A 27,521-nucleotide genomic window follows, 5' to 3' on the forward strand; every position below is an offset into this window, starting at 1 on the left:
TGGCCCTGCGGCCTTGTAAATGTTGACCTGTTTAATGGTTTTACTCCCATCGGCTGCGGAGAGCGTGATCACACAGTCGTCCGGAACAGCTGGTCCTCTCATGCATGTTTCAGTGTTACTTGCCTCGAAGCATGCATAGAAGTAATTTATCTCGTCTGGTAGGCACGTGTCACTGGGCAGCTCTCGGCTGTGCTTCCCTTTGTAGACTGTAATAGTTTGCAATCCCTGCCACATCCGACGAGCGTTGGAGCCAGTTTAGTACGTTTCGATCTTAGTCCTGTTTTGAAGCTTTGCCTGTTTGATGGTTCATCGGAGGGCTTAGCAGGATTTCTTATAAGCTTCCGGGTAAGATTCCCGCTCCTTGGAAGCGGCAGCTCTTCCCTTTAGCTCAGTGTGGATGTTGCCTATAATCCATGGCTTCTGGTTGGGGTATATACGTACAGTCACCTTGGGGACGACGTCATCGATGCACTTATTGATGAAGCCAGTGACTGATGTGGTGTACTCCCCATTGCCATTGGAAGAATCCCAGAAAACATTCCAGTCTGTGTTAGCAAAACAGTCCAGTAGCTTAGCATCTGCTTCATTTTACCACTTTTTTATTGACCGAGTCACTGGTGACCAAATCACTACTCATCTCTGTGTGTGGAGTAAAGGTGGTCTAGAATGTTTTCCCTCTGGTTGCACGTTTAACATGCTGATAGAAATGAGGTAAAACGGATTTGAGTTTCCCTGCATTAAAGTCTCCGGCCACTAGGAGCGCCGACTCTGGATGAGTGTTTTCCTGTTCCCGACTTCCTTAGATATCATGCACCAACTGTTGTTTACAAATGTACATAGACCGCCACCCCTTGTCTTACCAGAGGCTGCTGTTTTATCCTTCCGATACAGTGTATAACCCGCCAGCTGTATGTTATTCATGTCGTCGTTCAGCCACGACTCGGTGAAACATAAGATATTACCTTTTTTGATGTCCTGTTGGAAATACGTGCTTTTAGTTTGTCCAATTTATTATCCAGCGATTGTACGTTGGCCAGTTGTACGGATGGCAAAGGCAGATTAGACACTCGTCGGCAGTTCCTCACAAGGCACCCCGATCTCTTTCCGTGAAACCTCTTCTGTCTTTTTCTCCTGCAAATGACGGGAATGAGGGCCTGTTTGGGTGTCTGGAGTAAATCCCTCTTGTCCAACTCATTAAAGAGATATTCTTCGTCCAGTCAAAGGTGAGTAATCAGTGTTCTCATTTTCCAGAGCTTTTTGGGGTCATAAGAGACAAAAGCAGCAACGTTATGTGCAAAATAAGTTACGAAAAATATGAAAAAACAAACAGAAATGCACGATCGGTTAAGAGCCCATGAAATGGAAGCCTTTCTCTCTTGCGTCATCTCAACGGGAAACTTTCAGTCTTTGTAACGGAAAGAGCAGGTGTTCTTAATGTTTTGTTCACTCAGTGTTATACTCTACTGTAGTGTACACGCAGACATGTAGTACACAACCACACACATTGATGCACATATGGACATGCATACACTCAGCACTGCCCAACCCCCTCGCTGCTTTGAGCGCTGTGTTAATGAAACAGTTGCTGTTTCCTGGCATAACATTAATTACCCCATCAAAAAAGAGCTGGTAATTAACTGCCCTCCTTTACCAGTGCTAATTACATTAACAGAGAGAAGCCATTACAGAGGGAGAGAGGGATGAAGAGAGAAAGAAAGAAAGAAGGGATGAAAGGGGATTGAAACAAAGACTGAAAGAAGTAATGGCAGGGTAGCGAGAGGGAGAAAAAGAGGGCACACGCCAGAGAGAGCGAGGGAGGAGAGGCTCATGTGGTTCTTAGTGGGGCCCCCAGAGGCCTGGTCCTTAGAGGAATAAGCATGTTTGCTGCTGCAGAGGAGGAGAGGAGAGTGATGGGGGATGTTGTTTATCTTTACAGGCAGTAGCTACAGTCTGCAACGCTCACTCCACAATTAAGATGCTGCGCCTCATCAGGTTTGTGTCAAACTATACAAACATACAGGTGAGTTAAAAAATAGTCCTGGTGTGGCCTTGAAATATTACCATAATGCTGTACATAACAAAACCTCAACTCATATGCTGTACGATGGATATCTGTACATTTCTATACCATGTCTAATTGCATAATGCAAACACACAGTTCTGAATTATTACCAACAGTGAGTTCTTACTGTGATTTTTTGGTTTTATTTGGGAGGACAAAATATAGTTACAGTTTAAGATATACAAATCACATTTTCAGACAGTCATCATGTTATTCTGTACCATTAAAAAAGAAAGATGGGTTTTGGGAGAAAAAAACTTTGAGTAACTTTTCATTTTACTAACGACTTTCAAATAAATAAAACCAGCAAAACACAACAAACAACTTTGAATAGATGTTAGCTACCTCTTTTCAATTCTTTGTTTTCTAATCCTGAGTATGATGTTTCTATTGTGCTACAACAGTGAGTAAGAAAACTGTTGCATGGGTTTATAACAAAGCCCCAACATGTTCCTTACTTTGTTTTCAGTTTATGTATGCTTGTTACTTTACTGCATCTTGACCAGAGACTATGGGATGAAAAACATCAAATGAATGAACAATTAAAAATCCTAAACTTTGACATACAATTTCAAATTTGCAACATGTAATGAAATAATAGCAGGGAATCAGTGTGGAAATAACATGCATAAAAAGGAAATGAAAAATAATATAGGCTAACTCATTTTCCTTTATGGAGAACAGCAAGGTAATGTGCTTTTTTTTTACACTGGACATAACAGTTGTATTTTGTTATGTGACTAACCAGGGAAAAGTATTGGCCAAGAATTGATTTCAAATAAACGTTTCATGGCGTATTACTTCATTCTCTCTTATGTGTTAATCATCAGTCATGTCTGACAAAACCTCAAAGAGTTCAATTAAAACAACAAGAATGGCAACATAGCGATAACATAATCATATTTATAACAATTGCAAAGAAGGAATTAAAACACGTTTATATTATTCCCTAAAGTAACTATAATAATAAGTTAAATTGCTTGTTTTTTTCTTCTTAAATAAATCAATATATGAAAAAATGTTGTATTACCAACCCTGGAGGACAAAGAGTTTGCCCTTGTAAAATGATGGGGGATCAGAACAAAAAATAAAGGGTCTATCATTCTGGAATGTAAATCACCTTCAAAAACTCTGCTACAAAAAAAGTCTTCTCAGGGACAATGTACATACATGCCTTTGACAGTGTCCTGACAGAGACAAATAGCACCCTGCTTCATAGACTTTCAGCACATAGTATCAGAGTTGTCCATTGTCCATTCAGTTCAGTACTCTAACAACGAATCATCAACAGACATTTTCTTCTAGCACACTGCTAGCCAAGAGGTTGATCAGTTTAGGGTAGGTGTTTTTGTTGGAAGAACCAAATGCTGCATATGGCTGTAGCATTGGGTGGTACGAGTGCTTTTGAAGCTCGTGAAGGCATCTTGACGTTGACTTCTGCTGTCCTTTCAAAATACAGAGACACCCATAGACACCCATAGTGCTCCATTGTGTTGTGGTGTGGCCCAATGAAGTCTCATGTCTTTACAGCTACTGCAGATGAAGAGGTCTTCTTCTCTCTGCATCTGGAGTGACTGGCTGGTCTTTGGACTCTTTCTGTCCCATTCCCTTTCATTCAGTTGGATGAAACATGGACTCAACAAGTGGCAGGGCATCAGTGAGGAGAGTTGTTGGTGGTTGAGAAGTCAGTGTGTATTTCATTTATCCCTGTCAGTGCCTGCAGAGGGGCAGCAGTGTGGGAGCAGTGGTCTGGTCTGGTTTGTTGGTGATGGATGGGAGGTGGTGGAGTGCTGCTACATCGGGGGAACTACCAGGCCAGTCATCGCTATAGAGAAAGAGAATAGTAATAATCTATTATGTTTTAGATAAAATCTTATTCTTGACAATGGCAATCATTATTATAACCCCCCCCCAAAAAATACATATTGTATTGTCATGCCTGCCTAAACTATGTGTATGTGGGCATAGATTCGTTTTTAGAAAGAAAGAGGGGGGTTTTAACACACAAAGAGATGTTTCTAAGATTGTAGTTTGGTTCTACCTCTGAAGCTGTTGCCTCCTGAGGCGGGGCAGGCAGGAGAGGAGGATCCCTGGGGCCGGAGGACAGGAGCGAAGGCGCTCTTCTGTTTGGCTGAGGACGGGAAGGAGGAGAACGGCAGGAGGGAGGAGGAGCTGGAACCCGGGATAGTGGGACTAGATGGCATTACTGTGGATATGAGAGAGAGAGAGACACAGAGAGAGAGACAGAGAGACAGAGAGAGAGAGAGAGAGAGAGAGAGAGAGAGAGAGAGAGAGAGAGAGAGAGAGAGAGAGAATGTTACTTTATAACAGAAGGATTCTAGGCAATGGTCAACCTTTGTCAATGGTGGGCAATTATGTTTTATTGTAACAAGTACAGGAGGAAAACACAGGATAGATTGATTGAGTAAAAGGAGAGACACTCACTGCCATAGGGAGAACCAGTGGGGGAGGCACTGCTGAAACCAGGGGACCCTGGCACCCCCAGACTAGTCATGGGCACTGCCCCGTACCCCCCACTCATGCCTCCACCACCCCCATAGCCCGACTGCTGAGGGGTGGAGGCAGAGGGGTACCCCCGGGGGGACAAACTGCTGGAGTTACGAATATAACCTGGAGCGAGAGAGAGGGAAACAAAGAGAGAGAGAAATACAAATTGTTAGAACAAGAAAGACAGAGGATAGTAAAAGACAGGAAGACACAAGTGATTTTCCCACTGGGGATATCATATCACCAACTAGAAGAACATCAAAGGGCCAGATTCAATTGTAAGTCTTGTCCTGTTCACCTTGGCTGGTTTGTCCTGGCTCGCCAATGCTAACCCCCAGCTGGGAGGGGTATGAGCCCAGGCCCATGACACTGCCGTGGGCTGGGGAGCTGGGCAGGGCCTGCAGCTGGCTGTGGGGACGGGGAACACTGTACAGGGCCTCAGCGATGTCCGCTGCACGCTTCAGCAACATGTCCTAAAGAGAGACAATACAAACTGTTACTAACCCAGACCTCACAGATTTACAGTAGTTATCGATGAGTGGAATTACTAGAGGAACGGAGCGACTAAACAGTGCTGGTTACCTGATTACTGTGTGGGTTTCCATACAAGGCTTCGACCAGATCAGCTGCTCTCTTCAGTAGCATCTCCTACACACAGACAGAGAGACATGAATTAGCCTCTGGTGTTACATAGTGTACTTTATTGTCAAAGGTGAGGTGTGGTGACATATGGCATGTACATCATCTCACTATGTGTGGTATGTTCTCACTCACCTTAGCTAGTTTGTCAGGGTCACCAGGGTGTCTGGGAATGACCTTTTGAAGCCTCTGGAAACCGTAGTCTATGGTGGGCTCATTCAGCGCTATACACAAACACATCCACAGATACATGAGCACTTGGTCCTGACTCATCCCATGGAATGGTGCTGTTTGATATGTTGTTGGTGAATGGTTGCTGGATAGGGTAGATATAGCTGTGTGTTTACCTGTATAGATAAAGCGTCCAGGTGCCCCCTTGCAGAATTGTTTAGATTTGTAGGACAGCGTGACCTCCACGACCCCCGGGATGTGGCGTGGGGGCGTCTGGACACGGATGGCGTGGGGCGTGATCAACTAAGAGAGAGAGAGAAACAGGGACAAGACAGAGAAGGAATGAGCAACGACTGTTTGACAGTCTACAGTATCTGACAGAATAATACGGTCTGCTCTCATAATGCCAACATGGAGAAGGCAGCCACTAAATGACTGGACAAAATGAGACAAGCCATATGCTTTTGTTACCTTGTCCCTTATGTTTTTAGTCAGTAACAGTCTCGTTAATGAGTTGTTTTAAAGAGACAGTTACAGTGAAGCCACATAGCTACCTCGCTCCACACCAGCATGCTGCCGAACACCACCTGCAGCCCGTCAAAGAAGTTCTCCCCGATCACGATGACCATGGCCCCGCCCGTGGTCCAGCCCTCACTGGGGCTGATGGCTTTGATACATGGGGTGGCTGGAGAGGAAGGGCAATAATGTCATTTTAATATAACTTATTGCATCTCTTGGCAATGTATTTAGTGTCTGTTTCAGGGTGTCAGCCGTAGACCTTGAGGTTAGCCGTTAATACAGCAGTAGTTAATCCATCAATCAAATGTATCAGCAGTTGTCGCAAAGTGCAGATGTAGAAGCACAGATACTGTCTACAGTATGAATGTCTACAGTATGAATGTCTACAGTATGAATGTGTTCCTGATATATCAGTACCCCAGGGCAGGTCGTGTTTGGTCTCTTCTTACCATACTCCATACCGTTCTCCACTGACTCTCCAGGCTCTAGCCTGCGAGCTCTCCGGCCATGTTTGGAGTTATTGTGCACAAACATGTTGTCAGACACGGCTAAGACATGGCCGTCTACACTGACAGTGCTGGACAGGACCACCTAAAAGACAGGGGAGGGCGGGGAAGAGGAAAATACATACCATGAGTCTATCTGGGTTTATCTGGGTAACTAAAGTGATATCAGTTCACTTTTTATGAGATTTGGTTTCCTGCTAAATCCCTTGGCCACAATCCATTTCAACATCCAGCTGATAGGAATATTTCTCAATGGGTAATGTGACAACCCTACTACACTATATCATATTTTTACATCACCGCCCCCCTCTCTGTGGCCTCTCCCTTTCTCTCCCCTCCTGAGACTGTGGTTGGAGTTGTGGTCTGGACCAACAGCTCACAGAGGTTCAGGCCTAATCCCTCACTGACACCAGACATATGGACTGAATCTACTATTTGTACTGGCCGTTAAAGTAGAGTGTGATATATGGTGAACCTAATTTGATTCCTGGCCAACAGCATGTGTGTGTCCCTACCCTCTCCACGAGATACATCAGTTCCCCATGGAGGACATGCATACAAAATGTGTGTTCTTGTGTGCTTGCCTTGGGTCTGTGTGTTTAAGAGTGTCCATACTGTATATCTATAGGTGTACATGCAGGAGGGGGTGTTGATGGTGGTGTAGGGTCTATGTCTATGAAGTGCTGAAAGACTAAGCTTGAGACATTTTGAAATAGGCTTTACAATAAGAAAGTGATGTGTAAGGGCAAAGATAAGACAGAAGTGTTTCAGAATCCCAGAGCTGCACATGAAGAGACTCTGGAGCACAGATGCTGAGAAGGAAAGAGAGAGAGAGAAAGCAGATGTGCTTGTAGATGGTTGAGTGGTGAGGAATCTATAGGAAAATAACAGTAAATTATTGATAAAGCACCATAAACAGGCTCCTGTCCAGCTCTAATCGCCTTTTAACCTGGTGAGGGCCTCGGAGCGGCCGCCCGCTCATAACTTCTCAGCATGCGTCAAAGCGCAGGAGTTAAAACAAACATGGTGGAAGACAGGGAGAGAGAGAAAATGGGAGAGGCAGAGAGATCCGGGAGAGAGAGAAGAGAAGAGAAAAGAAAAGAGAAGAGGAACGAGAGAGAGAAACAGACAGTGGCTCCGGTGCTGAAAGACAGCAGAGGAAGTGAAGCGGGAGTGTCCCCTGTGACCACTTCCTGGGTCACGGAGCATGACCTCCCCCATCTGGAGCCAATCACTCAATTCTTGACAACTTCCTGAAACACCTCAGCCTATTTCCTGCCCGCCTCCCCCTTGTCTCTCCCACCCCAATACACCCTTTTCCCTTCTCTCCCTCTTTGTTTCACTGTAGATTTTGTACTTTTACCTTTAACTTTCCCCTCCATTCCTTCCATTGGAAAATGTCTAAGCAGTGCTTCAGGCTACGGAATGGAGAAATGTGGTCCCAACTATACCTGGGCAGACCCTGAACAAAAAAAATCCCTCTTTGTGAAAGTAGAGCGGAAGGAAAGGTGGGATAGTTTTTATTCTATTTTAGATAGAATAAAATAATTGCTATTTTCAACATCATATATGCTGCACACATGCTCTCTCTCTCTTTCCCTCTCGCACACGTACACAAACACACGTACACAAACCTCTCTCTCTCTTTCCCTCTCGCACACGTACACAAACCTCTCTCTCTCTCCTACTCTCCATACCTGAAATCTTCTCATGTCCCTTGGGTTTCCTGCTGTCTTCAGACAATTCTGGTTACACTTCAAGAAAAACTTCAAAAAGAACCTGCAGGGGTAAGAGAAAAAAACAGGACAAGTACATAAAAATCATTAACTCAATAGACAAGAAAACATAACATGAACAATGCATTCATTATTTGTTGGCCTGTCAGTCAAGAAGATGCTGATTACTGTTCCGGTCATAGATGCATTATGAACATCTGAGAGTGAGTGTGTGTCAATGCTGCTACGTGATATCTGCCCTGGCATTAATCACTGCTGTTGAGTTTAGCCAATGTTATTACACTTTAAATCAAATGATGAGAATTTGAAATGCAGTCCAGTGAAAACTACTGCTGTGTAGGAGACAGGGATGTATGCCAGGGGACTCTGGGGAACATGGTACCCCGCAATGCTGTTTTTGAACCCCCACATTAGAACTGTGGTGGAAGAGAGAAAGTAGAAGGACAGAGACAGAGTATTTGTATGTACATGTGCACATGTGCATGTTTGAATGAGGTTTGTGGGTGTGTTTTCATATGTATGTATCTCATTAACTGTGTTTGTGTGTGTGTATATCAGAGAGAGAGAGAGAGAGAGAGAGAGAGAGACAAAGAGAGAGACAGAGAAAGAGAGGTGCTGATAGCCTCCACTACAGCAGAGAAGAGCAGAGAGAGGGAGCGAGAGCTGGAGAGACTGAAATGAAGCTGAGGAGGGGAGGGGAGGGGAGGGGAGGGGAGGGGAGGGGAGGGGAGGGGAGGGGAGGGGAGGGGAGGGACTCCAAATCCCAGGTGTACACAGTTCGGCAACACAGCCCGCTGCCATGGCAACGCCGCTCTGCCGCAATCCCAAAGTCCCCACGCTGATAGGTAAAGACAGAGATTGGAAAGAGAAGGCAACCACAAGGAACACATTCCGAGAGAGAGAGAGAGAGAGAGAGAGAGAGAGAGAGAGGGTTGGGGGAGGAAGAGATAGAAAGGGTATAGGCAGGGGAGATGGAGAGGAGGCAGGGGAGCTGGAGAGATAGTGGAGGGAGTTGAGGGAGTAAAGAAATGGTCTGAAGAGAAAAAGAGAATGAGAGTGAAATGGGACATGGTTAGATCAGGACAACTGATATATGTGTGTTCATGGATCAGATGCTTTGTCATTTTAGCCACAAATATGGGCTCAATTTCACTGACACACCCAACGCTGAAATTAAACAAATAACAACAGTGATGAGGATAAATGATGGGGAGCTTGAGAAGCAGGAGCTGGGCAGCCAGTTATCCAATCCCACCCACATTGTGAACACTGCAAATATAAGTCATGTTAATGGATAGAGTTTGTTTGGCGAGGGACTTTCTATTGGCTCCGCAGCCCAGGACCCTCCAATTCAATTGTAATCTCTCCTTCCCTCTCTCAGCCGCTTTCTCTCTCTTCTTCCATCACTTCCTCCCCTCCTCCCTCGTGAACAGGCCCTTATCCAGAACGAACGCTTGCTTCCAAAACAGTGTCCAATATTTCTTGATTTGAACTATTTCAGTGGAGGACAATCAATATTGTTGTTGGCGGAGGATGATTATGATTTATTAGTGAGAGCTCGGACCTCCAACCTCTCCGCTCCTCTACAGTTGGGCTCCGGGTGGATGTGCACAAAAGGCCACATAGCCTCTCCCTCCCTCTAAATACTTCCTCCTCTTTCTATCCCAATCCCCATCTCTCTCTCTCCATCTTTCACGCCCTCACTCCCCCCTCTCTGTATTTCCCTCCCTTACCTCTCTATCCTCTCTCTGTACAGTATCTATCATGCTGTCATGATTTATATGATATGTTACAGTGTGTTATGCTCAGTGTTTGAATCCAGTTGGCTTCATATCTGCTGATGAGGGATATATTGGATTATGTTCTGCTGTTTTGGTTCACTTATTTTAAACAGTGCACTTGAGATCCTTCAGTATGTGACTTCTAACCTGATATATGACAGGGAACATTATATTAATTTGCTTCAAGTTCATGTGGGAACTCCCATACAGAGACGCTGCGAAGTAATTTATGACAACATTACCGCAGGCTCCTTTGTTGGGCTAAATGACCGTGGCCATGGCCCGGCTCTGTCTCAGACACTCTCCTCTCCCTGCCCGGCCACCTGCTCTTTGGATCTCTGGCCACTTCAAGTGCACCCAGCCAGCACTGACCGCTCACTCCAACCAGTCGCATTGGTGACTTCACAGCAGGGATGTGTGACATCCCATTAAGGACACATTGTACATGCAGCGACGACCCTCTGTGAGATAGGACATGTTCTATGCCGACATTTCCACTGGTCAGTGTGCATTTGTTTCTCCTTTCTTCTGACTTTCACCCATTATTCCCTCACTGTGTTTACTTGTGTAACATCATACACACTTCCATACAACACCCTCCACCACCACCACCTCTGTCGCCCCAAACCCCATTCAGTCAACTTTTCACCCCCCTCAGTTCGGACACACACAGCTGCAAATGCTGAAATTAAAGCGAGACGTTGGTGCATATATTAGCATGCATTAGCCACTTTCCCCTACCCACTTAACATGCAAATCTTCCAGCCCCGTCGCCTCGCACCTTCTGCCACACATTCATTTGCTGAATTATAATTAGACTAATCTTGCATAATTAATAAGAAGTCGAGGACCCTCTTTTTTCCCCCTCTATTGTGGTCGCAAAGTTTAATATCGCCATTGTTTGTTTTTGTTTAGGTAATGTAACACGCCCACACACCTCCCCACCCACAGGCTAGAGAAGAGGAGGACATGGAAAACATTGATCTGGATGTCAGAAGGAAACTGTGTCCAGGACTTTCATAGGAGAACTCTATTAGCTACACTGTAGATTAGACTCATAGGTATGTATTTGCAGCTCTGCCTCTCATACTCAAAGTTGTTATTCCATAACCATACACAGTCACTGGAATTGATTTCCCATTCGATCATATTTCCCATTCAATCACTATTTCATTTGGAGAGAAAATAATTGGGGGGGAAGGGGTAACCTTTTTGTGACTAGTTGAGATGGCAGTTTAATATTTAATGAGTTGTCCAGTTGTCATTAATGTAAATCAAGCTATAACCCCTCCAACTGGTGTTCCCCACGACCCTCCTCAGAGACCCTGATTAGGAAACACAAACAAAAGGTAGGCCCAAGTCTTAAGCCTTGGGATCAATTTCCACACTGGCTCCATGGGGAGTCTGTTTTCCCCTCAGTCTTCCAGTCTGTATCTCTGTCGAGGCCTCCAGATCCCCTTTGTCTGCATCTGCTTCAGTTCCCAAGACTAAACACAGGCCTCACAGCGTGGGTTAAGCAATTCGCAGGGTGACAACTTTCTTAACTAAAACGAGTTCAAAAAAATTACAGAGTAAGTCATGACACTGCAGTAACAGCAAAGTTACAAACTTAACTCTGTAATTGTATTATTCCTACATGTTCACCTATACATTGACTTGCCTTCAGACCACGTTCAGCCTCAGTCAGTCCTATCTAAGGCATCTGTTACATGTAGCTGAGCCGTTACACACTGCTAGAACAAAAGCTGCACAGGACCCCTAACAATAACTTTTATTGGCATTTATCAACCTTAATTACTACTGACATTAACTGCCATTTCACAAAGACACATGTCATTAGACACAAAGCTGTATCAGTGTCAACAGATCTTTATGCTACATACATAGATTTATCAGCTATAATACAGGCTTTATAGAGGTCATATGAAGCTCCCACATAACTAGACCAGTTCCTGCAGCCTTGTCTTCCTGTGGGACATCAGTCCTGCTCATGTGAGACTGGAGACTGGTAGTTTCGGACATCTGCATTAATGATGACATAATCACATTTCAATAAAACACTTGGGAGGGATTTGAACCATGAGAGGTAGCGAGAGAGGACTAACATTGAGATAATTTAGTCTGACAGGGTGGGAGAGTCTCTGTTCTCTATCTAGGAACACCAATAGACACAGCGGAAAGAAGGAAGGAAGGAAGATAGAAAGGAAGGAAGAGAAATAACAGGGATGGAGTGACAGGTCGGGAGCATGATATTCCTTCTATCAGTATTTAGACGACAGGCTGAAAGACTGAAGGAAGTAGAGAGGGAAGGTGTGAATAGGTGGTGGGGAAAGACAAGATTGAAAGTGAGAGAGAAGAAGAGAGGGAGAGACAAAAAAAAGAGAAGGAGAGGGAGAGAGAGGGGGGGTAGGGGAGGAAAATTAGGAAAACAGATGTGAGGCATTAAAACATACTGACATGCTGAGGACCTTCTTCTGCCACACTCAAACACTGGGAACAGTAACGCACACACGCTCACATGCCACATGCAAGCACACAAACATTACATACACACAAACAAACTACAATGAACACAACTTAAACACAAATTAAATGTATGCGCAAAATATGCAAGTATTGGGTCAAGCAAGGTTCATGGCTCCTAGCTATTGGCTGAGTTGTGCATAGGCCAGAGTTGACCTAATCATATTTTACACGGATGCAGAACTCTACAGATGGGTCGTCATGCATCAATGTATGGATATGCATCCAATGAATATATGGAATTGGTTGTGGTGAGGGATGGGGAGAGTTGGGGAGGGGTGAGGAGGGGTGAGGGGGGGTGAGGAGAGTGACTGGGGAGGAGGGGGCTAGGGAGCAGGTAATAAATACCCCTGGATCCCGGGGTCCCCTGGCAGACTGGAAGCTAGACTGGTCACCAGGGTTAACACCCGGGGCACCTGACCTTTGACACTGCTAATGGGGCACAGAGAACCCTCCACGAACTGATACCCCCTCTGTCGCATACCACCACGGGACCTTTCACACAAGCCTGCTAACCCGTCCCCTCATATTTTACAACAGAAATAATACTTAGTCGTGCACTCAACTTTACTTAACATACTTTATATAACTCTCACCTCCTATCACTCACCCTCCCTGTCTAACTGCATCATTTTTTAAAAAGTAATCCACAACAACAAAAATATGTTTTTAACTAACCCTAACTAACTAACTTGTTTTAGCAGGGGTTTCTCTTATTTCTGTTAAGTTTTATTGGGTGCACAGCTATGCACCTCTGTCCTCTCGAATTTCCAGCGACCGCCTCCTTTCCTAATCCCAACCTGTCATAATTTATCATCTGGACCCTGTAAATCTCTCATTGACGCCTTTTTTGATCCCGGGATTAAACCTGTCTTTATGGGTTGACAGTCAGGCATACCAACACCCACCGCTCTACACACTAACAATCATACACTGACATGAGATGGGTACACCAGATCAATAGTGGAGGGTAGGACTCAGATTGGCCTGTTGTATCAAAATAGCAGCTAGATTCATTGGCGATGTGCCACATAGACTGAAACAGAGCATGGGGAATGAGGACTGCTGGATTGCTGGATTGGTTGTGCCCCCATGGCCCCTTCTCCATTTCAGCCCACCCTAGCCTCACCCCTCCGGCCCAGCCCACCCTAGCCTCACCCCTCCGGCCCAACCCACCCTAGCCTCACCCCTCCGGCCCAGCCCAGCCCACCCTAGCCTCACCCCTCCGGCCCAGCCCACCCTAGCCTCACCCTTCCGGTCCAGCCCACCCTAGCCTCACCCCTCCGGCCCAGCCCACCCTAGCCTCACCCCTCCGGCCCAGCCCACCCTAGCCTCACCCCTCCGGCCCAGCCCACCCTAGCCTCACCCCTCCGGCCCAGCCCACCCTAGCCTCACCCCTACGGCCCAGCCCACCCCGTCTCTAAACATGAGAATTGTGTCAAAGCCAAACATTTAAACCACTAGTGCTGATTTATAGAGCTTGGTAGTTCTGTAAAACCACCCGGCTTACCACCGCAAAAGTGCCTCAGCTGAGGCGAGGATGTGAGGTGAGAGGAGAGGGGGGATAGGGGGGGTTATAGAGGGACAGGTATGGGGGCTCATGGACCCTCCTGAGAAGTGTGAATGTGTACTTTTTGAACAAGGCAACTCCTTGATCTTAAAATGACTTTACAACGTCACTGATGGCATGATGCTATTATTCTAATCGTTTAAAAACTTGAAAGTTATGTTCCACTAACAATAACTTGGCATAATAACGAAGACTCGAGATAGTAATAGGTATATGGATCTATGGATGGACAGACTTACAGACAAATACACAGAGATCCAGCAGGAAAGGATAGGGAATACAGTATACCTCCATCAATGGCCCGACCTTTCCCAGCATGCTTTGAGAGTCCTATGGGATGAAGATTGAAAATACCCAAACTGTCACACTGGATTGAGCAACCCATTGTGCATGGACAGGTCTCATACATACCAATACAGACCTTTCCAATCCCCACACTACACCGGTGACACAAAACTGGCAGCTCTAAATGCAGCAGCATGAATAAACCCCAAATATAACATAAAGCTTCCACAGAACAGCAATATGGGCACATACTATATTGTGTCAAATAAATGTCAAAATGTAAAAATGTACCACAGAAAGGTGTCATGTGCTCCCTCTAATACACGTAACTATTATTCCAGGATACTGAGTCTTCCTTACTAACACTGACAAAACGTATAGGCTATTATCATATACCCACATACCACATACCACAGAACCTCCCAAACCTTCCTCAGAGAGGAACAAAGACAGAGGGAAGGACGCTAGAGAGAAGGAGAGAAGGAGAGAGGAGAGAAGCAACAACAGAATGAGAAGAGATGTCTTCTTAATTAGCCAGTAATGATAAGATCTGACAAACAACATCTGTTTCCAGAGAGAGATGGAAGGAGAGGGGGGAGGAAGGAGAGGGTGGAAGAGAGAGAGGTTGGGAGAGAGGGATAGGAGGGAGGAATAGAGAGAGGCAACTAGCTAAAGAAACCTGTGAAGGCAAGACAAGAGGGACCTGCTAGTATAAAGGAGTGGGGGGGACAGGAGGTGGATGTGTAAAAGAGAGAATGCTGTGTAGCGTGACACCATAGAAGAACGAAGGAACGAATGAAGTAAAACTAAAAAGAGAGAGAGACAGACAGACAGGAGAAGATCATTCTGACAGGGTTGAGAGAATCTAGGAACCAGGACGAAAATAACAGAGAGAAAGGGGGGGAAAATTATCAAAATGAAGAGAATGAACAGACAGACAGACAGACAGACTGACAGACAGAGGGTTGGACTGGAAAATGGCACATGAGGGAGGGAAGGAGAGGTGGAACGTGTGAAGAGGTGGGTATGGAATCACTCAGAGGTCCAGGGTCCTGTAATTTACTGTCCGTAGCTAATCCACAGCAAATGTGTGGAGCTGAGGAGAGGAGCGCGAGAGAGAGGGAGGGAAAGAGAAGAGTGACGGAACAAGAAAGAGGAAGGAGGGACTGTTGGGTGCTCGGCATGCACGCTGGGAGGCTGTCAGCACATCACCCCCTGCCCTTAGCCCTGACGGATTCATCAGGACATACACACACCATAAAACACACACCATAAAACATCTGAATTGTTTTGTTTGTTTTCCACTAAACTAATATCAGAGGAATGCATTTGCAGACATGTGTTGCTCAAAGGGCAATTAGATTTGACAGAAATATGCAAGCTGCCTCAAATGCACCATTCTTAATAGCAAGATGTTCTACCTACACTATGACCACATTGCAGCAGGCATGCACATCTAATACTTTTCTCTGTACTGAAATACTTATTTTGTGTTTGCATGTTTGAGGGGTAAGTAGGGGTGTATGTGAATGTTTTGCTGTGAGGCAGTTTGAGGGGTAAGTAGGGATGTATGTGAATGTCTTGCTGTGAGGCAGTTTGAGGGGTAAGTAGGGGTGTATGTGAATGTCTTGCTGTGAGGCAGTTTGAGGGGTAAGTAGGGATGTATGTGAATGTTTCGCTGTGAGTCAGTTTGAGGGGTAAGTAGGGATGTATGTGAATGTCTTGCTGTGAGGCAGTTTGAGGGGTAAGTAGGGGTGTATGTGAATGTTTTGCTGTGAGGCAGTTTGAGGGGTAAGTAGGGATGTATGTGAATGTTTTGCTGTGAGGCAGTTTGAGGGGTAAGTAGGGATGTATGTGAATGTTTCGCTGTGAGTCAGTTTGAGGGGTAAGTAGGGATGTATGTGAATGTCTTGCTGTGAGGCAGTTTGAGGGGTAAGTAGGGGTGTATGTGAATGTCTTGCTGTGAGGCAGTTTGAGGGGTAAGTAGGGGTGTATGTGAATGTCTTGCTGTGAGGCAGTTTGAGGGGTAAGTAGGGGTGTATGTGAATGTCTTGCTGTGAGGCAGTTTGAGGGGTAAGTAGGGGTGTATGTGAATGTTTTGCTTTGAGGCAGTTTGAGGGGTAAGTAGGGATGTATGTGAATGTTTTGCTGTGAGGCAGTTTGAGGGGTAAGTAGGGATGTATGTGAATGTTTTGCTGTGAGGCAGTTTGAGGGGTAAGTAGGGATGTATGTGAATGTTTTGCTGTGAGGCAGTTTGAGAGGTAAGTAGGGATGTATGTGAATGTTTGCTGTGAGGCAGTTTGAGGGGTGAGGGGGGTGTATGTGAATATCTTGCTGTGAGGCAGTTTGAGGGGTGAGTAGGGATGTATGTGAATGTTTTGCTGTGAGGCAGTTTGAGGGGTAAGTAGGGATGTATGTGAATGTCTTGCTGTGAGGCAGTTTGAGGGGTAAGTAGGGGTGTATGTGAATGTTTTGCTGTGAGGCAGTTTGAGGGGTAAGTAGGGATGTATGTGAATGTTTTGCTGTGAGGCAGTTTGAGGGGTAAGTAGGGATGTATGTGAATGTTTTGCTGTGAGGCAGTTTGAGGGGTAAGTAGGGATGTATGTGAATGTCTTGCTGTGAGGCAGTTTGAGGGGTAAGTAGGGATGTATGTGAATGTTTTGCTGTGAGGCAGTTTGAGGGGTAAGTAGGGATGTATGTGAATGTCTTGCTGTGAGGCAGTTTGAGGGGTAAGTAGGGATGTATGTGAATGTTTCGCTGTGAGTCAGTTTGAGGGGTGAGTAGGGGTGTATGTGAATGTCTTGCTGTGAGGCAGTTTGAAGGGTGAGTAGGGATGTATGTGAATGTTTCGCTGTGAGGCAGTTTGAGGGGTGAGTAGGGATGTATGTGAATGTCTTGCTGTGAGGCAGTTTGAGGGGTAAATAGGGATGTATGTGAATGTCTTGCTGTGAGGCAGTTTGAGGGGTAAGTAGGGATGTATGTGAATGTCTTGCTGTGAGGCAGTTTGAGGGGTAAGTAGGGATGTATGTGAATGTCTTGCTGTGAGGCAGTTTGAGGGGTAAGTAGGGATGTATGTGAATGTCTTGCTGTGAGGCAGTTTGAGGGGTAAGTAGGGATGTATGTGAATGTCTTGCTGTGAGGCAGTTTGAGGGGTGAGTAGGGATGTATGTGAATGTCTTGCTGTGAGGCAGTTTGAGGGGTAAGTAGGGATGTATATGAATGTCTTGCTGTGAGGCAGTTTGAGGGGTAAGTAGGGATGTATGTGAATGTCTTGCTGTGAGGCAGTTTGAGGGGTGAGTAGGGATGTATGTGAATGTCTTGCTGTGAGGCAGTTTGAGGGGTGAGGGGGAGTACACTGTAGAGGATGGGAGAAAATCAGGGAAATCCGAGTCCTTCCTGGGAAATAAATTCTGTCCAGATTCCGAACAGACAAACAAACAAACAAACAAACTGGGTCCAGGCCAGCGCCGGGGGCATTGTTAAATCATTAGTGAAATTTAAGACATATATTTATGTTTATTTATTTTCCCTTTTGTACTTGAACTATTTGCACATCATTATAACACTGTATATAGACATAATATGACATTTGAAATGTCTTTATTCTTTTCAAACTTTTGTGAGAGTAAAGTATACTGTATATTTTTTATTGTTTATTTCACTTTTGTTTATTATCTTTTTCACTTGCTTTGGCAATGTAAACATCTGTTTCCCATGCCAATAAATCCCCTTAAATTGAAATTGAATTGAAATGTAAGACCTTTATAGGGGGGAGCTGACTGACCCCCTATCCATCCCCCACACCCACTCTGCTCCACCCATACCCACAAGCATGCAGCCAAAGAAAACAGCCCCTGTTCCTAAACACCAGTGCTAACTGGCCTCTGACTCTGGCCTCTGACACACACGCACGCTCACACTCATCCACGCCTGCTGGGAGGCTGCAGGCACACACACACACACACCCATGTACACACAAACCCACACTCACTATCTCAAATACTCTCTAAAATAAATCAAGTGCCCCCCACTTAATCTCCACACCACTCTACCAAAGGTGAAACCTGTTAGTGGCCAGACAAATGGGACGTGGCTTTCCTCCTGCTCCCTCTCTCCCTGTAACACAATGCCAGGCCCCAGCCACCATTTTGAGCGCTATGAGCCCCCCCCCCCCCCCACCTAGCCCTGTCATTCTCCCACATTAGCCCATTTGCAGTCCATTCCCATTTCCTGTCAAAGCATTTCTCTGCTGCGCTTAGTTTCCGACTGCCCCCTCTGTGTGCTCTCCCTGAGAAAACAACTCAGGCCTGTTCTGAGTGTTAGGGTTTAAGCCCCAACACCCAACCCAACGCAGCCCCATGCAGCCCAACGCAGCCCAACTCAGCCCCATGCAGCCCAACGCAACCCTGTGCAGCCCAATGCAGCCCCATGCAGCCCAACACAGCCCAACTCAGCCCCATGCAGCCCAATGCAACCCTGTGCAGCCCAACGCAGCCCCATGCAGCCCAACGCAACCCTGTGCAGCCCAACGCAGCCCCGTGCAACCCAACGCAACCCTGTGCAGCCCAACGCAGCCCCATGCAGCCCAACGCAACCCTGTGCAGCCCAACGCAGCCCAACTCAGCCCCATGCAGCCCAATGCAACCCTGTGCAGCCCAACGCAGCCCCATGCAGCCCAACGCAACCCTGTGCAGCCCAACGCAGCCCCGTGCAACCCAACGCAACCCTGTGCAGCCCAACGCAGCCCCATGCAGCCCAACGCAACCCTGTGCAGCCCAACGCAGCCCCGTGCAGCCCAACGCAACCCTGTGCAGCCCAACGCAGACCCGTGCAGCCCAACGCAACCCTGTGCAGCCCAACGCAGCCCTGTGCAGCCCAACGCAGCCCCATGCAGCCCAACGCATCCAGAGGTTACAACACATTCCGGTCATCTAATCTGCCACTCATGGTTCACTTCCTGTCTGTATTTGAGTCGTGGGTCTTCCTGGTTCACATGAGACAACCTCCCCAAACATCACAAAAGATCTTCTGACTATTTTTCTACCACGTGACTCTGAATATATTTCTCTCTCTCTGTGTTTCTTACAAGCAGTACCTGTCAGTGAGTATTTGATATTCCAGACAGTGGCACCCTCTCCCTATGTCTGTCTGTCATTCTCCTCCTCTCATTGAGTGTGTGTGTGCCTCGTGGGAGGAGGTGTCCCCCACTCCTGTGCCAGCTGCTCCAACTGGTCCAGCCTGTGCTGTTGTGTGGGCCCCGTCTCTGGGCCCCATCTCTGTCTCCACTCACTGCCTGTCCCCTGCCTGAAGGGGCTCCCTGACAGTGGGTCTGGGGGGACACTACCAGCCACCAGGGAGACGCCTGTGACAGGGAAGTGAAGGGACTGGAGGGTGTGTGTGTGTGTGTGTGTGTGTGTGTGTGTGTGTGTGTGTGTGTGTGTGTGTGTGTGTGTGTGTGTGTGTGTGTGTGTGTGTGTGTGTGCGTGCGTGCGTGCGTGCGTGCGTGCGTGCGTGCGTGCGCGTGCGTGCAGCTTTAAAGACAATACAAATGTGTGGCTGTGATTATGACAATGTACAAAATCAGCATCTAGGTAGATTGTGCCTGTAGCTACAGTTGGCTCAGGGAGTGCCTGTGGGAGATGTTTATGTTTTGGCTCCCAGAAAGGGTACCCTTAGGGCTAGACGTAGTGGAGACGAGCCTGTATGGACGGCGTGTCGTGCTATTGATCTGTGTAATTCAGATGCAGGGATCCTCTGTCCTCTAAAATCAGGGCTCTCTGGGACAATTTTAAATGGGTCTAAGAAAGAACCCCCACTGTGGAAAGGGTGAAAAGACAGGGGGTGGTGGTTATAGTGGTGGTGGGTGGTGGGTGGTGGTTGGTAGTGGTGGTGGTGGTAGTGGTGGTGGTGGTGGTGGTAGTGGTGGGAATGGTGGTGGTGTTGGTGGTGGTAATGGTGGTGGTGGTGGTGGTGGTTCTAGTTGGTGGTTGTTGGTAGTGGTGGATGGTAGTGGTTGTGATGGTGTTGGTTGGTAGTGGTGGTGGTTGATGGTGGTTGGTAGTGGTGGTGGTGGTTGGTAGTGGTGGTGGTTGTGTTGGTTTGTAGTGATGGTGGTGGTGGTTGGTAGTGGTGGTGGTAATGGTGGTGGTGTTGGTGGTGGTGGTAGTGGTGGTGGTGGTGGTTGGTAGTTGGTAGTGGTGGTGGTAATGGTGGTGGTGGTCTTGGTGGTGGTGGTTGGTAGTGGTTGGTAGTGGTGGTGGTGATGGTGGTGGTGGTAGGTAGGTAGTGGTGGTGGATGGTAGTGGTGGTGGTGGTTGGTAGTGGTGGTGGGGAGTGGTGGTGGTGGTTGGTGGTGGTGGTTGGTAGTGGTGGTGGTGGTTGGTAGTGGTAGTGGTGGTGGTGGTTGGTGGTAGGTAGGTAGTGGTGGTGGTTGGTAGTGGTGGTGGTGGTGGTTGTTGGTAGTGGTGGTGGTGGTTGGTGGTGGTAGTTTGTGGTGGTGGTGGTTTGTAGTGGTGGTGGTAGTTGGTAGAGGTGGTGGTGGTTGGTAGTGGTGGTGGTAGTGGTGTGTAGTGGTAGTGGTGGTGGTGGTTGGTAGTGGTGGTGGATGGTAGTGGTTGTGATGGTGTTGGTTGGTAGTGGTGGTGGTTGATGGTGGTTGGTAGTGGTGGTGGTGGTTGGTAGTGGTGGTGGTTGTGTTGGTTTGTAGTGATGGTGGTGGTGGTTGGTAGTGGTGGTGGTAATGGTGGTGGTGTTGGTGGTGGTGGTAGTGGTGGTGGTGGTGGTTGGTAGTTGGTAGTGGTGGTGGTAATGGTGGTGGTGGTCTTGGTGGTGGTGGTTGGTAGTGGTTGGTAGTGGTGGTGGTGATGGTGGTGGTGGTAGGTAGGTAGTGGTGGTGGATGGTAGTGGTGGTGGTGGTTGGTAGTGGTGGTGGGGAGTGGTGGTGGTGGTTGGTGGTGGTGGTTGGTAGTGGTGGTGGTTGGTAGTGGTAGTGGTGGTGGTGGTTGGTGGTAGGTAGGTAGTGGTGGTGGTTGGTAGTGGTGGTGGTGGTGGTTGTTGGTAGTGGTGGTGGTGGTTGGTGGTGGTAGTTTGTGGTGGTGGTGGTTTGTAGTGGTGGTGGTGGTTGGTAGAGGTGGTGGTGGTTGGTAGTGGTGGTGGTAGTGGTGTGTAGTGGTAGTGGTGGTGGTGGTTGGTAGTGGTGGTGGTGGTTGGTAGTGGTAGTGGTGGTGGTGGTTGGTAGTGGTAGTGGTGGTTGGTGGTAGGTAGAGGTGGTGGTGGTTGGTAGTGGTGGTGGTAGTGGTGTGTAGTGGTAGTGGTGGTGGTGGGTTGGTAGAGGTGGTGGTGTTTGGTAGTGGTGGTGGTAGTGGTGTGTAGTGGTAGTGGTGGTGGTGGTTGGTAGTGGTGGTGGTGGTTGGTAGTAGTAGTGGTGGTGGTTGGTAGTGGTGGTGGTGGTTGGTAGTGGTGGTGGTGGTGGTTGTTGGTAGTGGTGGTGGTGGTTGGTGGTGGTAGTTTGTGGTGGTGGTAGTTTGTGGTGGTGGTGGTTTGTAGTGGTGGTGGTGGTTGGTAGAGGTGGTGGTGGTTGGTAGTGGTGGTGGTGCTTGGTGGTGGTTGGTAGTGGTGGTGGTGGTTGGAAGTGGTGGTTGGTAGTGGTGGTGGTGGTTGGTAGTGGTGGTTTGTAGTGGTGGTGGTGGTTGGTAGTGGTTGGTAGTGGTGGTGGTGGTTGGTGGTGGTAGTTTGTGGTGGTGGTGGTTTGTAGTGGTGGTGGTGGTTGGTAGAGGTGGTGGTGTTGGTAGTGGTGGTGGTAGTGGTGTGTAGTGGTAGTGGTGGTGGTGGTGGTTGGTAGTGGTGGTGGTGGTGGTGGTTGGTGGTGGTGGTGGTTTGTAGTGGTGGTGGTGGTTGGTAGTGGTGGTGGTTGTTGGTAGTGGTAGTGGTGGTGGTGGTTGGTAGTGGTGGTGGTTGGTAGTGGTGTTGGTGGTTGGTAGTGGTGGTGGTGGTGGTTGGTAGTGGTGGTGGTGGTTGGTGGTGGTTTGTAGTGGTGGTGGTTGGTAGTGGTGTTGGTGGTGGTTTGTAGTGGTGGTGGTGGTGGTTGTTAGTGGTAGTGGTGGTGGTGGTTGGTAGTGGTGGTGGTGGTTGGTAGTGGTGGTTGGTAGTGGTGGTGGTGGTTGGTAGTGGTGTTGGTGGTTGGTAGTGGTGGTGGTGGTGGTTGGTAGTGGTGTTGGTGGTTGGTGGTTGGTAGTGGTGGTGGTGGTGGTGGTTGGTGGTGGTGGTGGTTTGTAGTGGTGGTGGTGGTTGGTAGTGGTGGTGGTGGTTGGTAGTGGTGGTGGTTGTTGGTAGTGGTAGTGGTGGTGGTGTTTGGTAGTGGTGGTGGTTGGTAGTGGTGTTGGTGGTTGGTAGTGGTGGTGGTGGTGGTTGGTAGTGGTGGTGGTGGTTGGTGGTGGTTTGTAGTGGTGGTGGTTGGTAGTGGTGTTGGTGGTGGTTTGTAGTGGTGGTGGTGGTTGGTAGTGGTGGTGGGGAGTGGTGGTGGTGGTTGGTAGTGGTGGGTGGTGGTTGGTAGTGGTAGTGGTGGTGGTGGTTGGTGGTAGGTAGGTAGTGGTGGTGGTTGGTAGTGGTGGTGGTGGTGGTTGTTGGTAGTGGTGGTGGTGGTTGGTGGTGGTAGTTTGTGGTGGTGGTGGTTTGTAGTGGTGGTGGTGGTTGGTAGAGGTGGTGGTGGTTGGTAGTGGTGGTGGTAGTGGTGTGTAGTGGTAGTGGTGGTGTTGGTTGGTAGTGGTGGTGGTTGATGGTGGTTGGTAGTGGTGGTGGTGGTTGGTAGTGGTGGTGGTTGTGTTGGTTTGTAGTGATGGTGGTGGTGGTTGGTAGTGGTGGTGGTAATGGTGGTGGTGGTAGTGGTGGTGGTGGTGGTTGGTAGTTGGTAGTGGTGGTGGTAATGGTGGTGGTGGTGGTCTTGGTGGTGGTGGTTGGTAGTGGTTGGTAGTGGTGGTGGTGATGGTGGTGGTGGTAGGTAGGTAGTGGTGGTGGATGGTAGTGGTGGTGGTGGTTGGTAGTGGTGGTGGGGAGTGGTGGTGGTGGTTGGTGGTGGTGGTTGGTAGTGGTGGTGGTGGTTGTAGTGGTAGTGGTGGTGGTGGTTGGTGGTAGGTAGGTAGTGGTGGTGGTTGGTAGTGGTGGTGGTGGTGGTTGTTGGTAGTGGTGGTGGTGGTTGGTGGTGGTAGTTTGTGGTGGTGGTGGTTTGTAGTGGTGGTGGTGGTTGGTAGAGGTGGTGGTGGTTGGTAGTGGTGGTGGTAGTGGTGTGTAGTGGTAGTGGTGGTGGTGGTTGGTAGTGGTGGTGGTGGTTGGTAGTGGTAGTGGTGGTGGTGGTTGGTAGTGGTAGTGGTGGTTGGTGGTAGTAGAGGTGGTGGTGGTTGGTAGTGGTGGTGGTAGTGGTGTGTAATGGTAGTGGTGGTGGTGGTTGGTAGAGGTGGTGGTGTTTGGTAGTGGTGGTGGTAGTGGTGTGTAGTGGTAGTGGTGGTGGTGGTTGGTAGTGGTGGTGGTGGTTGGTAGTAGTAGTGGTGGTGGTTGGTAGTGGTGGTGGTGGTTGGTAGTGGTGGTGGTGGTGGTTGTTGGTAGTGGTGGTGGTGGTTGGTGGTGGTAGTTTGTGGTGGTGGTGGTTTGTAGTGGTGGTGGTGGTTGGTAGAGGTGGTGGTGGTTGGTAGTGGTGGTGGTGCTTGGTGGTGGTTGGTAGTGGTGGTGGTGGTTGGAAGTGGTGGTTGGTAGTGGTGGTGGTGGTTGGTAGTGGTGGTTTGTAGTGGTGGTGGTGGTTGGTAGTGGTTGGTAGTGGTGGTGGTGGTTGGTGGTGGTAGTTTGTGGTGGTGGTGGTTTGTAGTGGTGGTGGTGGTTGGTAGAGGTGGTGGTGGTTGGTAGTGGTGGTGGTAGTGGTGTGTAGTGGTAGTGGTAGTGGTGGTGGTGGTGGTTGGTAGTGGTGGTGGTGGTGGTGGTTGGTGGTGGTGGTGGTTGGTAGTGGTGGTGGTGGTGGTGGTTGGTGGTGGTGGTGGTTTGTAGTGGTGGTGGTGGTTGGTAGTGGTGGTGGTTGTTGGTAGTGGTGGTGGTGGTTGGTAGTGGTGGTGGTTGGTAGTGGTGTTGGTGGTTGGTAGTGGTGGTGGTGGTGGTGGTTGGTAGTGGTGGTGGTGGTTGGTGGTGGTTTGTAGTGGTGGTGGTTGGTAGTGGTGTTGGTGGTGGTTTGTAGTGGTGGTGGTTGTTAGTGGTAGTGGTGGTGGTGGTTGGTAGTGGTGGTGGTGGTTGGTAGTGGTGGTTGGTAGTGGTGGTGGTGGTGGTAGTGGTGTTGGTGGTTGGTAGTGGTGGTGGTGGTTGGTAGTGGTGTTGGTGGTTGGTGGTTGGTAGTGGTGGTGGTGGTGGTTGGTGGTGGTGGTGGTTTGTAGTGGTGGTGGTGGTTGGTAGTGGTGGTGGTGGTTGGTAGTGGTGGTGGTTGTTGGTAGTGGTAGTGGTGGTGGTGTTTGGTAGTGGTGGTGGTTGGTAGTGGTGTTGGTGGTTGGTAGTGGTGGTGGTGGTGGTTGGTAGTGGTGGTGGTGGTTGGTGGTGGTTTGTAGTGGTGGTGGTTGGTAGTGGTGTTGGTGGTGGTTTGTAGTGGTGGTGGTGGTTGGTAGTGGTGGTGGTGGTGGTTGTTAGTGGTAGTGGTGGTGGTGGTTGGTAGTGGTGGTGGTGGTTGGTAGTGGTGGTGGTGGTTGGTAGTGGTGTTGGTGGTTGGTAGTGGTGGTGGTGGTTGGTAGTGGTGTTGGTGGTTGGTGGTTGGTAGTGGTGGTGGTGGTGGTGGTTGGTAGTGGTGGTGGTGGTTGGTGGTGGTTTGTAGTGGTGGTGGTGGTTGGTAGTGGTGTTGGTGGTTGGTAGTGGTGGTGGTGGTGGTGTTTGGTAGTGGGCTCTAACTCCTCTAGCTCCACAATGAAATAGGGTGCAGGCCAGGCAGCAGGCTGTTAGCCAGCCTGCCAGCATAGTGGAGTCTGCCACTAGCACAGTCAGTGTAGTCAGCTCAGCTATCACCATTGAGACCGTGTCTGTGCCTCGACCTAGGTTGGGCAAAACTAAACATGGCGGTGTTCGCCTTAGCAATCTCACTAGGATAAAGACCACCGCCATTCCTGTCATTACTGAAAGAGATCATGATACCTCACATCTCAAAATAGGGCTACTTAATGTTAGATCCCTTACTTCAAAGGCAATTATAGTCAATGAACTAATCACTGATCATAATCTTGATGTGATTGGCCTGACTGAAACATGGCTTAAGCCTGATGAATTTACTGTTTTAAATGAGGCCTCACCTCCTGGCTACACTAGTGACCATAACCCCCGTGCATCCCGCAAAGGCGGAGGTGTTGCTAACATTTACGATAGCAAATTTCAATTTACAAAAAAAAAATGACGTTTTCGTCTTTTGAGCTTCTAGTCATGAAATCTATGCAGCCTACTCAATCACTTTTTATAGCTACTGTTTACAGGCCTCCTGGGCCATATACAGCGTTTCTCACTGAGTTCCCTGAATTCCTATCGGACCTTGTAGTCATAGCAGATAATATTCTAATCTTTGGTGACTTTAATATTCACATGGAAAAGTCCACAGACCCACTCCAAAAGGCTTTCGGAGCCATCATCGACTCAGTGGGTTTTGTCCAACATGTCTCTGGACCCACTCACTGTCACAGTCATACGCTGGACCTAGTTTTGTCCCATGGAATAAATGTGGTGGATCTTAATGTTTTTCCTCATAATCCTGGACTTATCGGACCACCATTTTATTACGTTTGCAATTGCAACAAATAATCTGCTCAGACCCCAACCAAGGAACATCAAAAGTCTTGCTATAAATTCACAGACAACACAAAGATTCCTTGATGCCCTTCCAGACTCCCTCTGCCTACCCAAGGACGTCAGAGGACAAAAATCAGTTAACCACCTAACTGAGGATCTCAATTTAACCTTGCGCAATACCCTAGATGCAGTTGCACCCCTAAAAACTAAAAAAAATTATCATAAGAAACTAGCTCCCTGGTACACAGAAAATACCCGAGCTCTGAAGCAAGCTTCCAGAAAATTGGAACGGAAATGGCGCCACACCAAACTGGAAGTCTTCCGACTAGTTTGGAAGGACGGTACCGTGCAGTACCGTAGAGCCCTTACTGCTGCTCGATCATCCTATTTTTCTAACTTAATTGAAGAAAATAAGAACAATCCGAAATTCCTTTTTGATACTGTCGCAAAGCTAACTAAAGAGCAGCATTCCCCAAGAGAGGATGACTTTCACTTTAGCAGTGATAAATTCATGAACTTCTTTGAGGAAAAGATTATGATTATTAGAAAGCAAATTACGGACTCCTCTTTAAACCTGCGTATTCCTCCAAACCTCAGTTGTTCTGAGTCTGCACAACTCTGCCAGGACCTAGGATCAAGAGAGACGCTCAAGTGTTTTAGTACTATATCTCTTGACACAATGATGAAAATAATCATGGCCTCTAAACTTTCAAGCTGCATACTGGACCCTATTCCAACTAAACTACTGAAAGAGCTGCTTCCTGTGCTTGGCCCTCCTATGTTGAACATAATAAACGGCTCTCTATCCACTGGATGTGTACCAAACCCACTAAAAGTGGCAGTAATAAAGCCTCTCTTGAAAAAGCCAAACCTTGACCCAGAAAATATAAAAAACTATCGGCCTATATCGAATCTTCCATTCCTCTCAAAAAATTTAGAGAAGGCTGTTGCGCAGCAACTCACTGCCTTCCTGAAGACAAACAATGTATACGAAATGCTTCAGTCTGGTTTTAGACCCCATCATAGCACTGAGACGGCACTTGTGAAGGTGGTAAATGACATTTTAATGGCATCGGACCGAGGCTCTGCATCTGTCCTCGTGCTCCTAGACCTTAGTGCTGCTTTTGATACCATCGATCACCACATTCTTTTGGAGAGATTGGAAACCCAAATTGGTCTACACAGACATGTTCTGGCCTGGTTTAGATCTTATCTGTCGGAAAGATATCAGTTTGTCTCTGTGAATGGTTTGTCCTCTGACAAATCAATTGTAAATTTCGGTGTTCCTCAAGGTTCCGTTTTAGGAGCACTATTGTTTTCACTATATATTTTACCTCTTGGGGATGTTATTCGAAAACATAATGTAAACTTTCACTGCTATGCGGATGACACACAGCTGTACATTTCAATGAAACATGGTGAAGCCCCAAA

The 27,521-nt window shown here is 47.8% G+C and overlaps 1 protein-coding gene across 3 annotated transcripts in view; it reads right to left on the reverse strand.

Moving 5' to 3' along the window:
- Positions 1–2,189: 2,189 nt before the first annotated feature.
- LOC109895122 (transcription factor COE2) overlaps positions 2,190–27,521 on the reverse strand; it is a 53,637-nt gene continuing 28,305 nt past the window's right edge. For 2 of the 3 annotated variants that reach the window (XM_031830022.1, XM_020488775.2), the window contains exons 7-16: positions 8,103–8,184; positions 6,349–6,490; positions 5,935–6,065; positions 5,557–5,683; positions 5,345–5,433; positions 5,153–5,218; positions 4,869–5,043; positions 4,508–4,693; positions 4,104–4,268; positions 2,190–3,887 (exon numbers count right to left, since the gene is read on the reverse strand). In XM_031830022.1, coding sequence (XP_031685882.1) covers positions 3,856–3,887; positions 4,104–4,268; positions 4,508–4,693; positions 4,869–5,043; positions 5,153–5,218; positions 5,345–5,433; positions 5,557–5,683; positions 5,935–6,065; positions 6,349–6,490; positions 8,103–8,184 — 1,195 coding nt within the window. In that variant the 3' untranslated portion in view covers positions 2,190–3,855. Of the gene's footprint in view, positions 3,914–4,103; positions 4,269–4,507; positions 4,694–4,868; positions 5,044–5,152; positions 5,219–5,344; positions 5,434–5,556; positions 5,684–5,934; positions 6,066–6,348; positions 6,491–8,102; positions 8,185–27,521 lie in introns of all 3 variants that reach the window. The other variant, XM_031830021.1, reaches the window with a different exon arrangement.

The sequence above is a fragment of the Oncorhynchus kisutch genome, linkage group LG8 (assembly GCF_002021735.2).
Source record: "Oncorhynchus kisutch isolate 150728-3 linkage group LG8, Okis_V2, whole genome shotgun sequence".
In the NCBI taxonomy this organism is placed as follows: domain Eukaryota; kingdom Metazoa; phylum Chordata; class Actinopteri; order Salmoniformes; family Salmonidae; genus Oncorhynchus; species Oncorhynchus kisutch.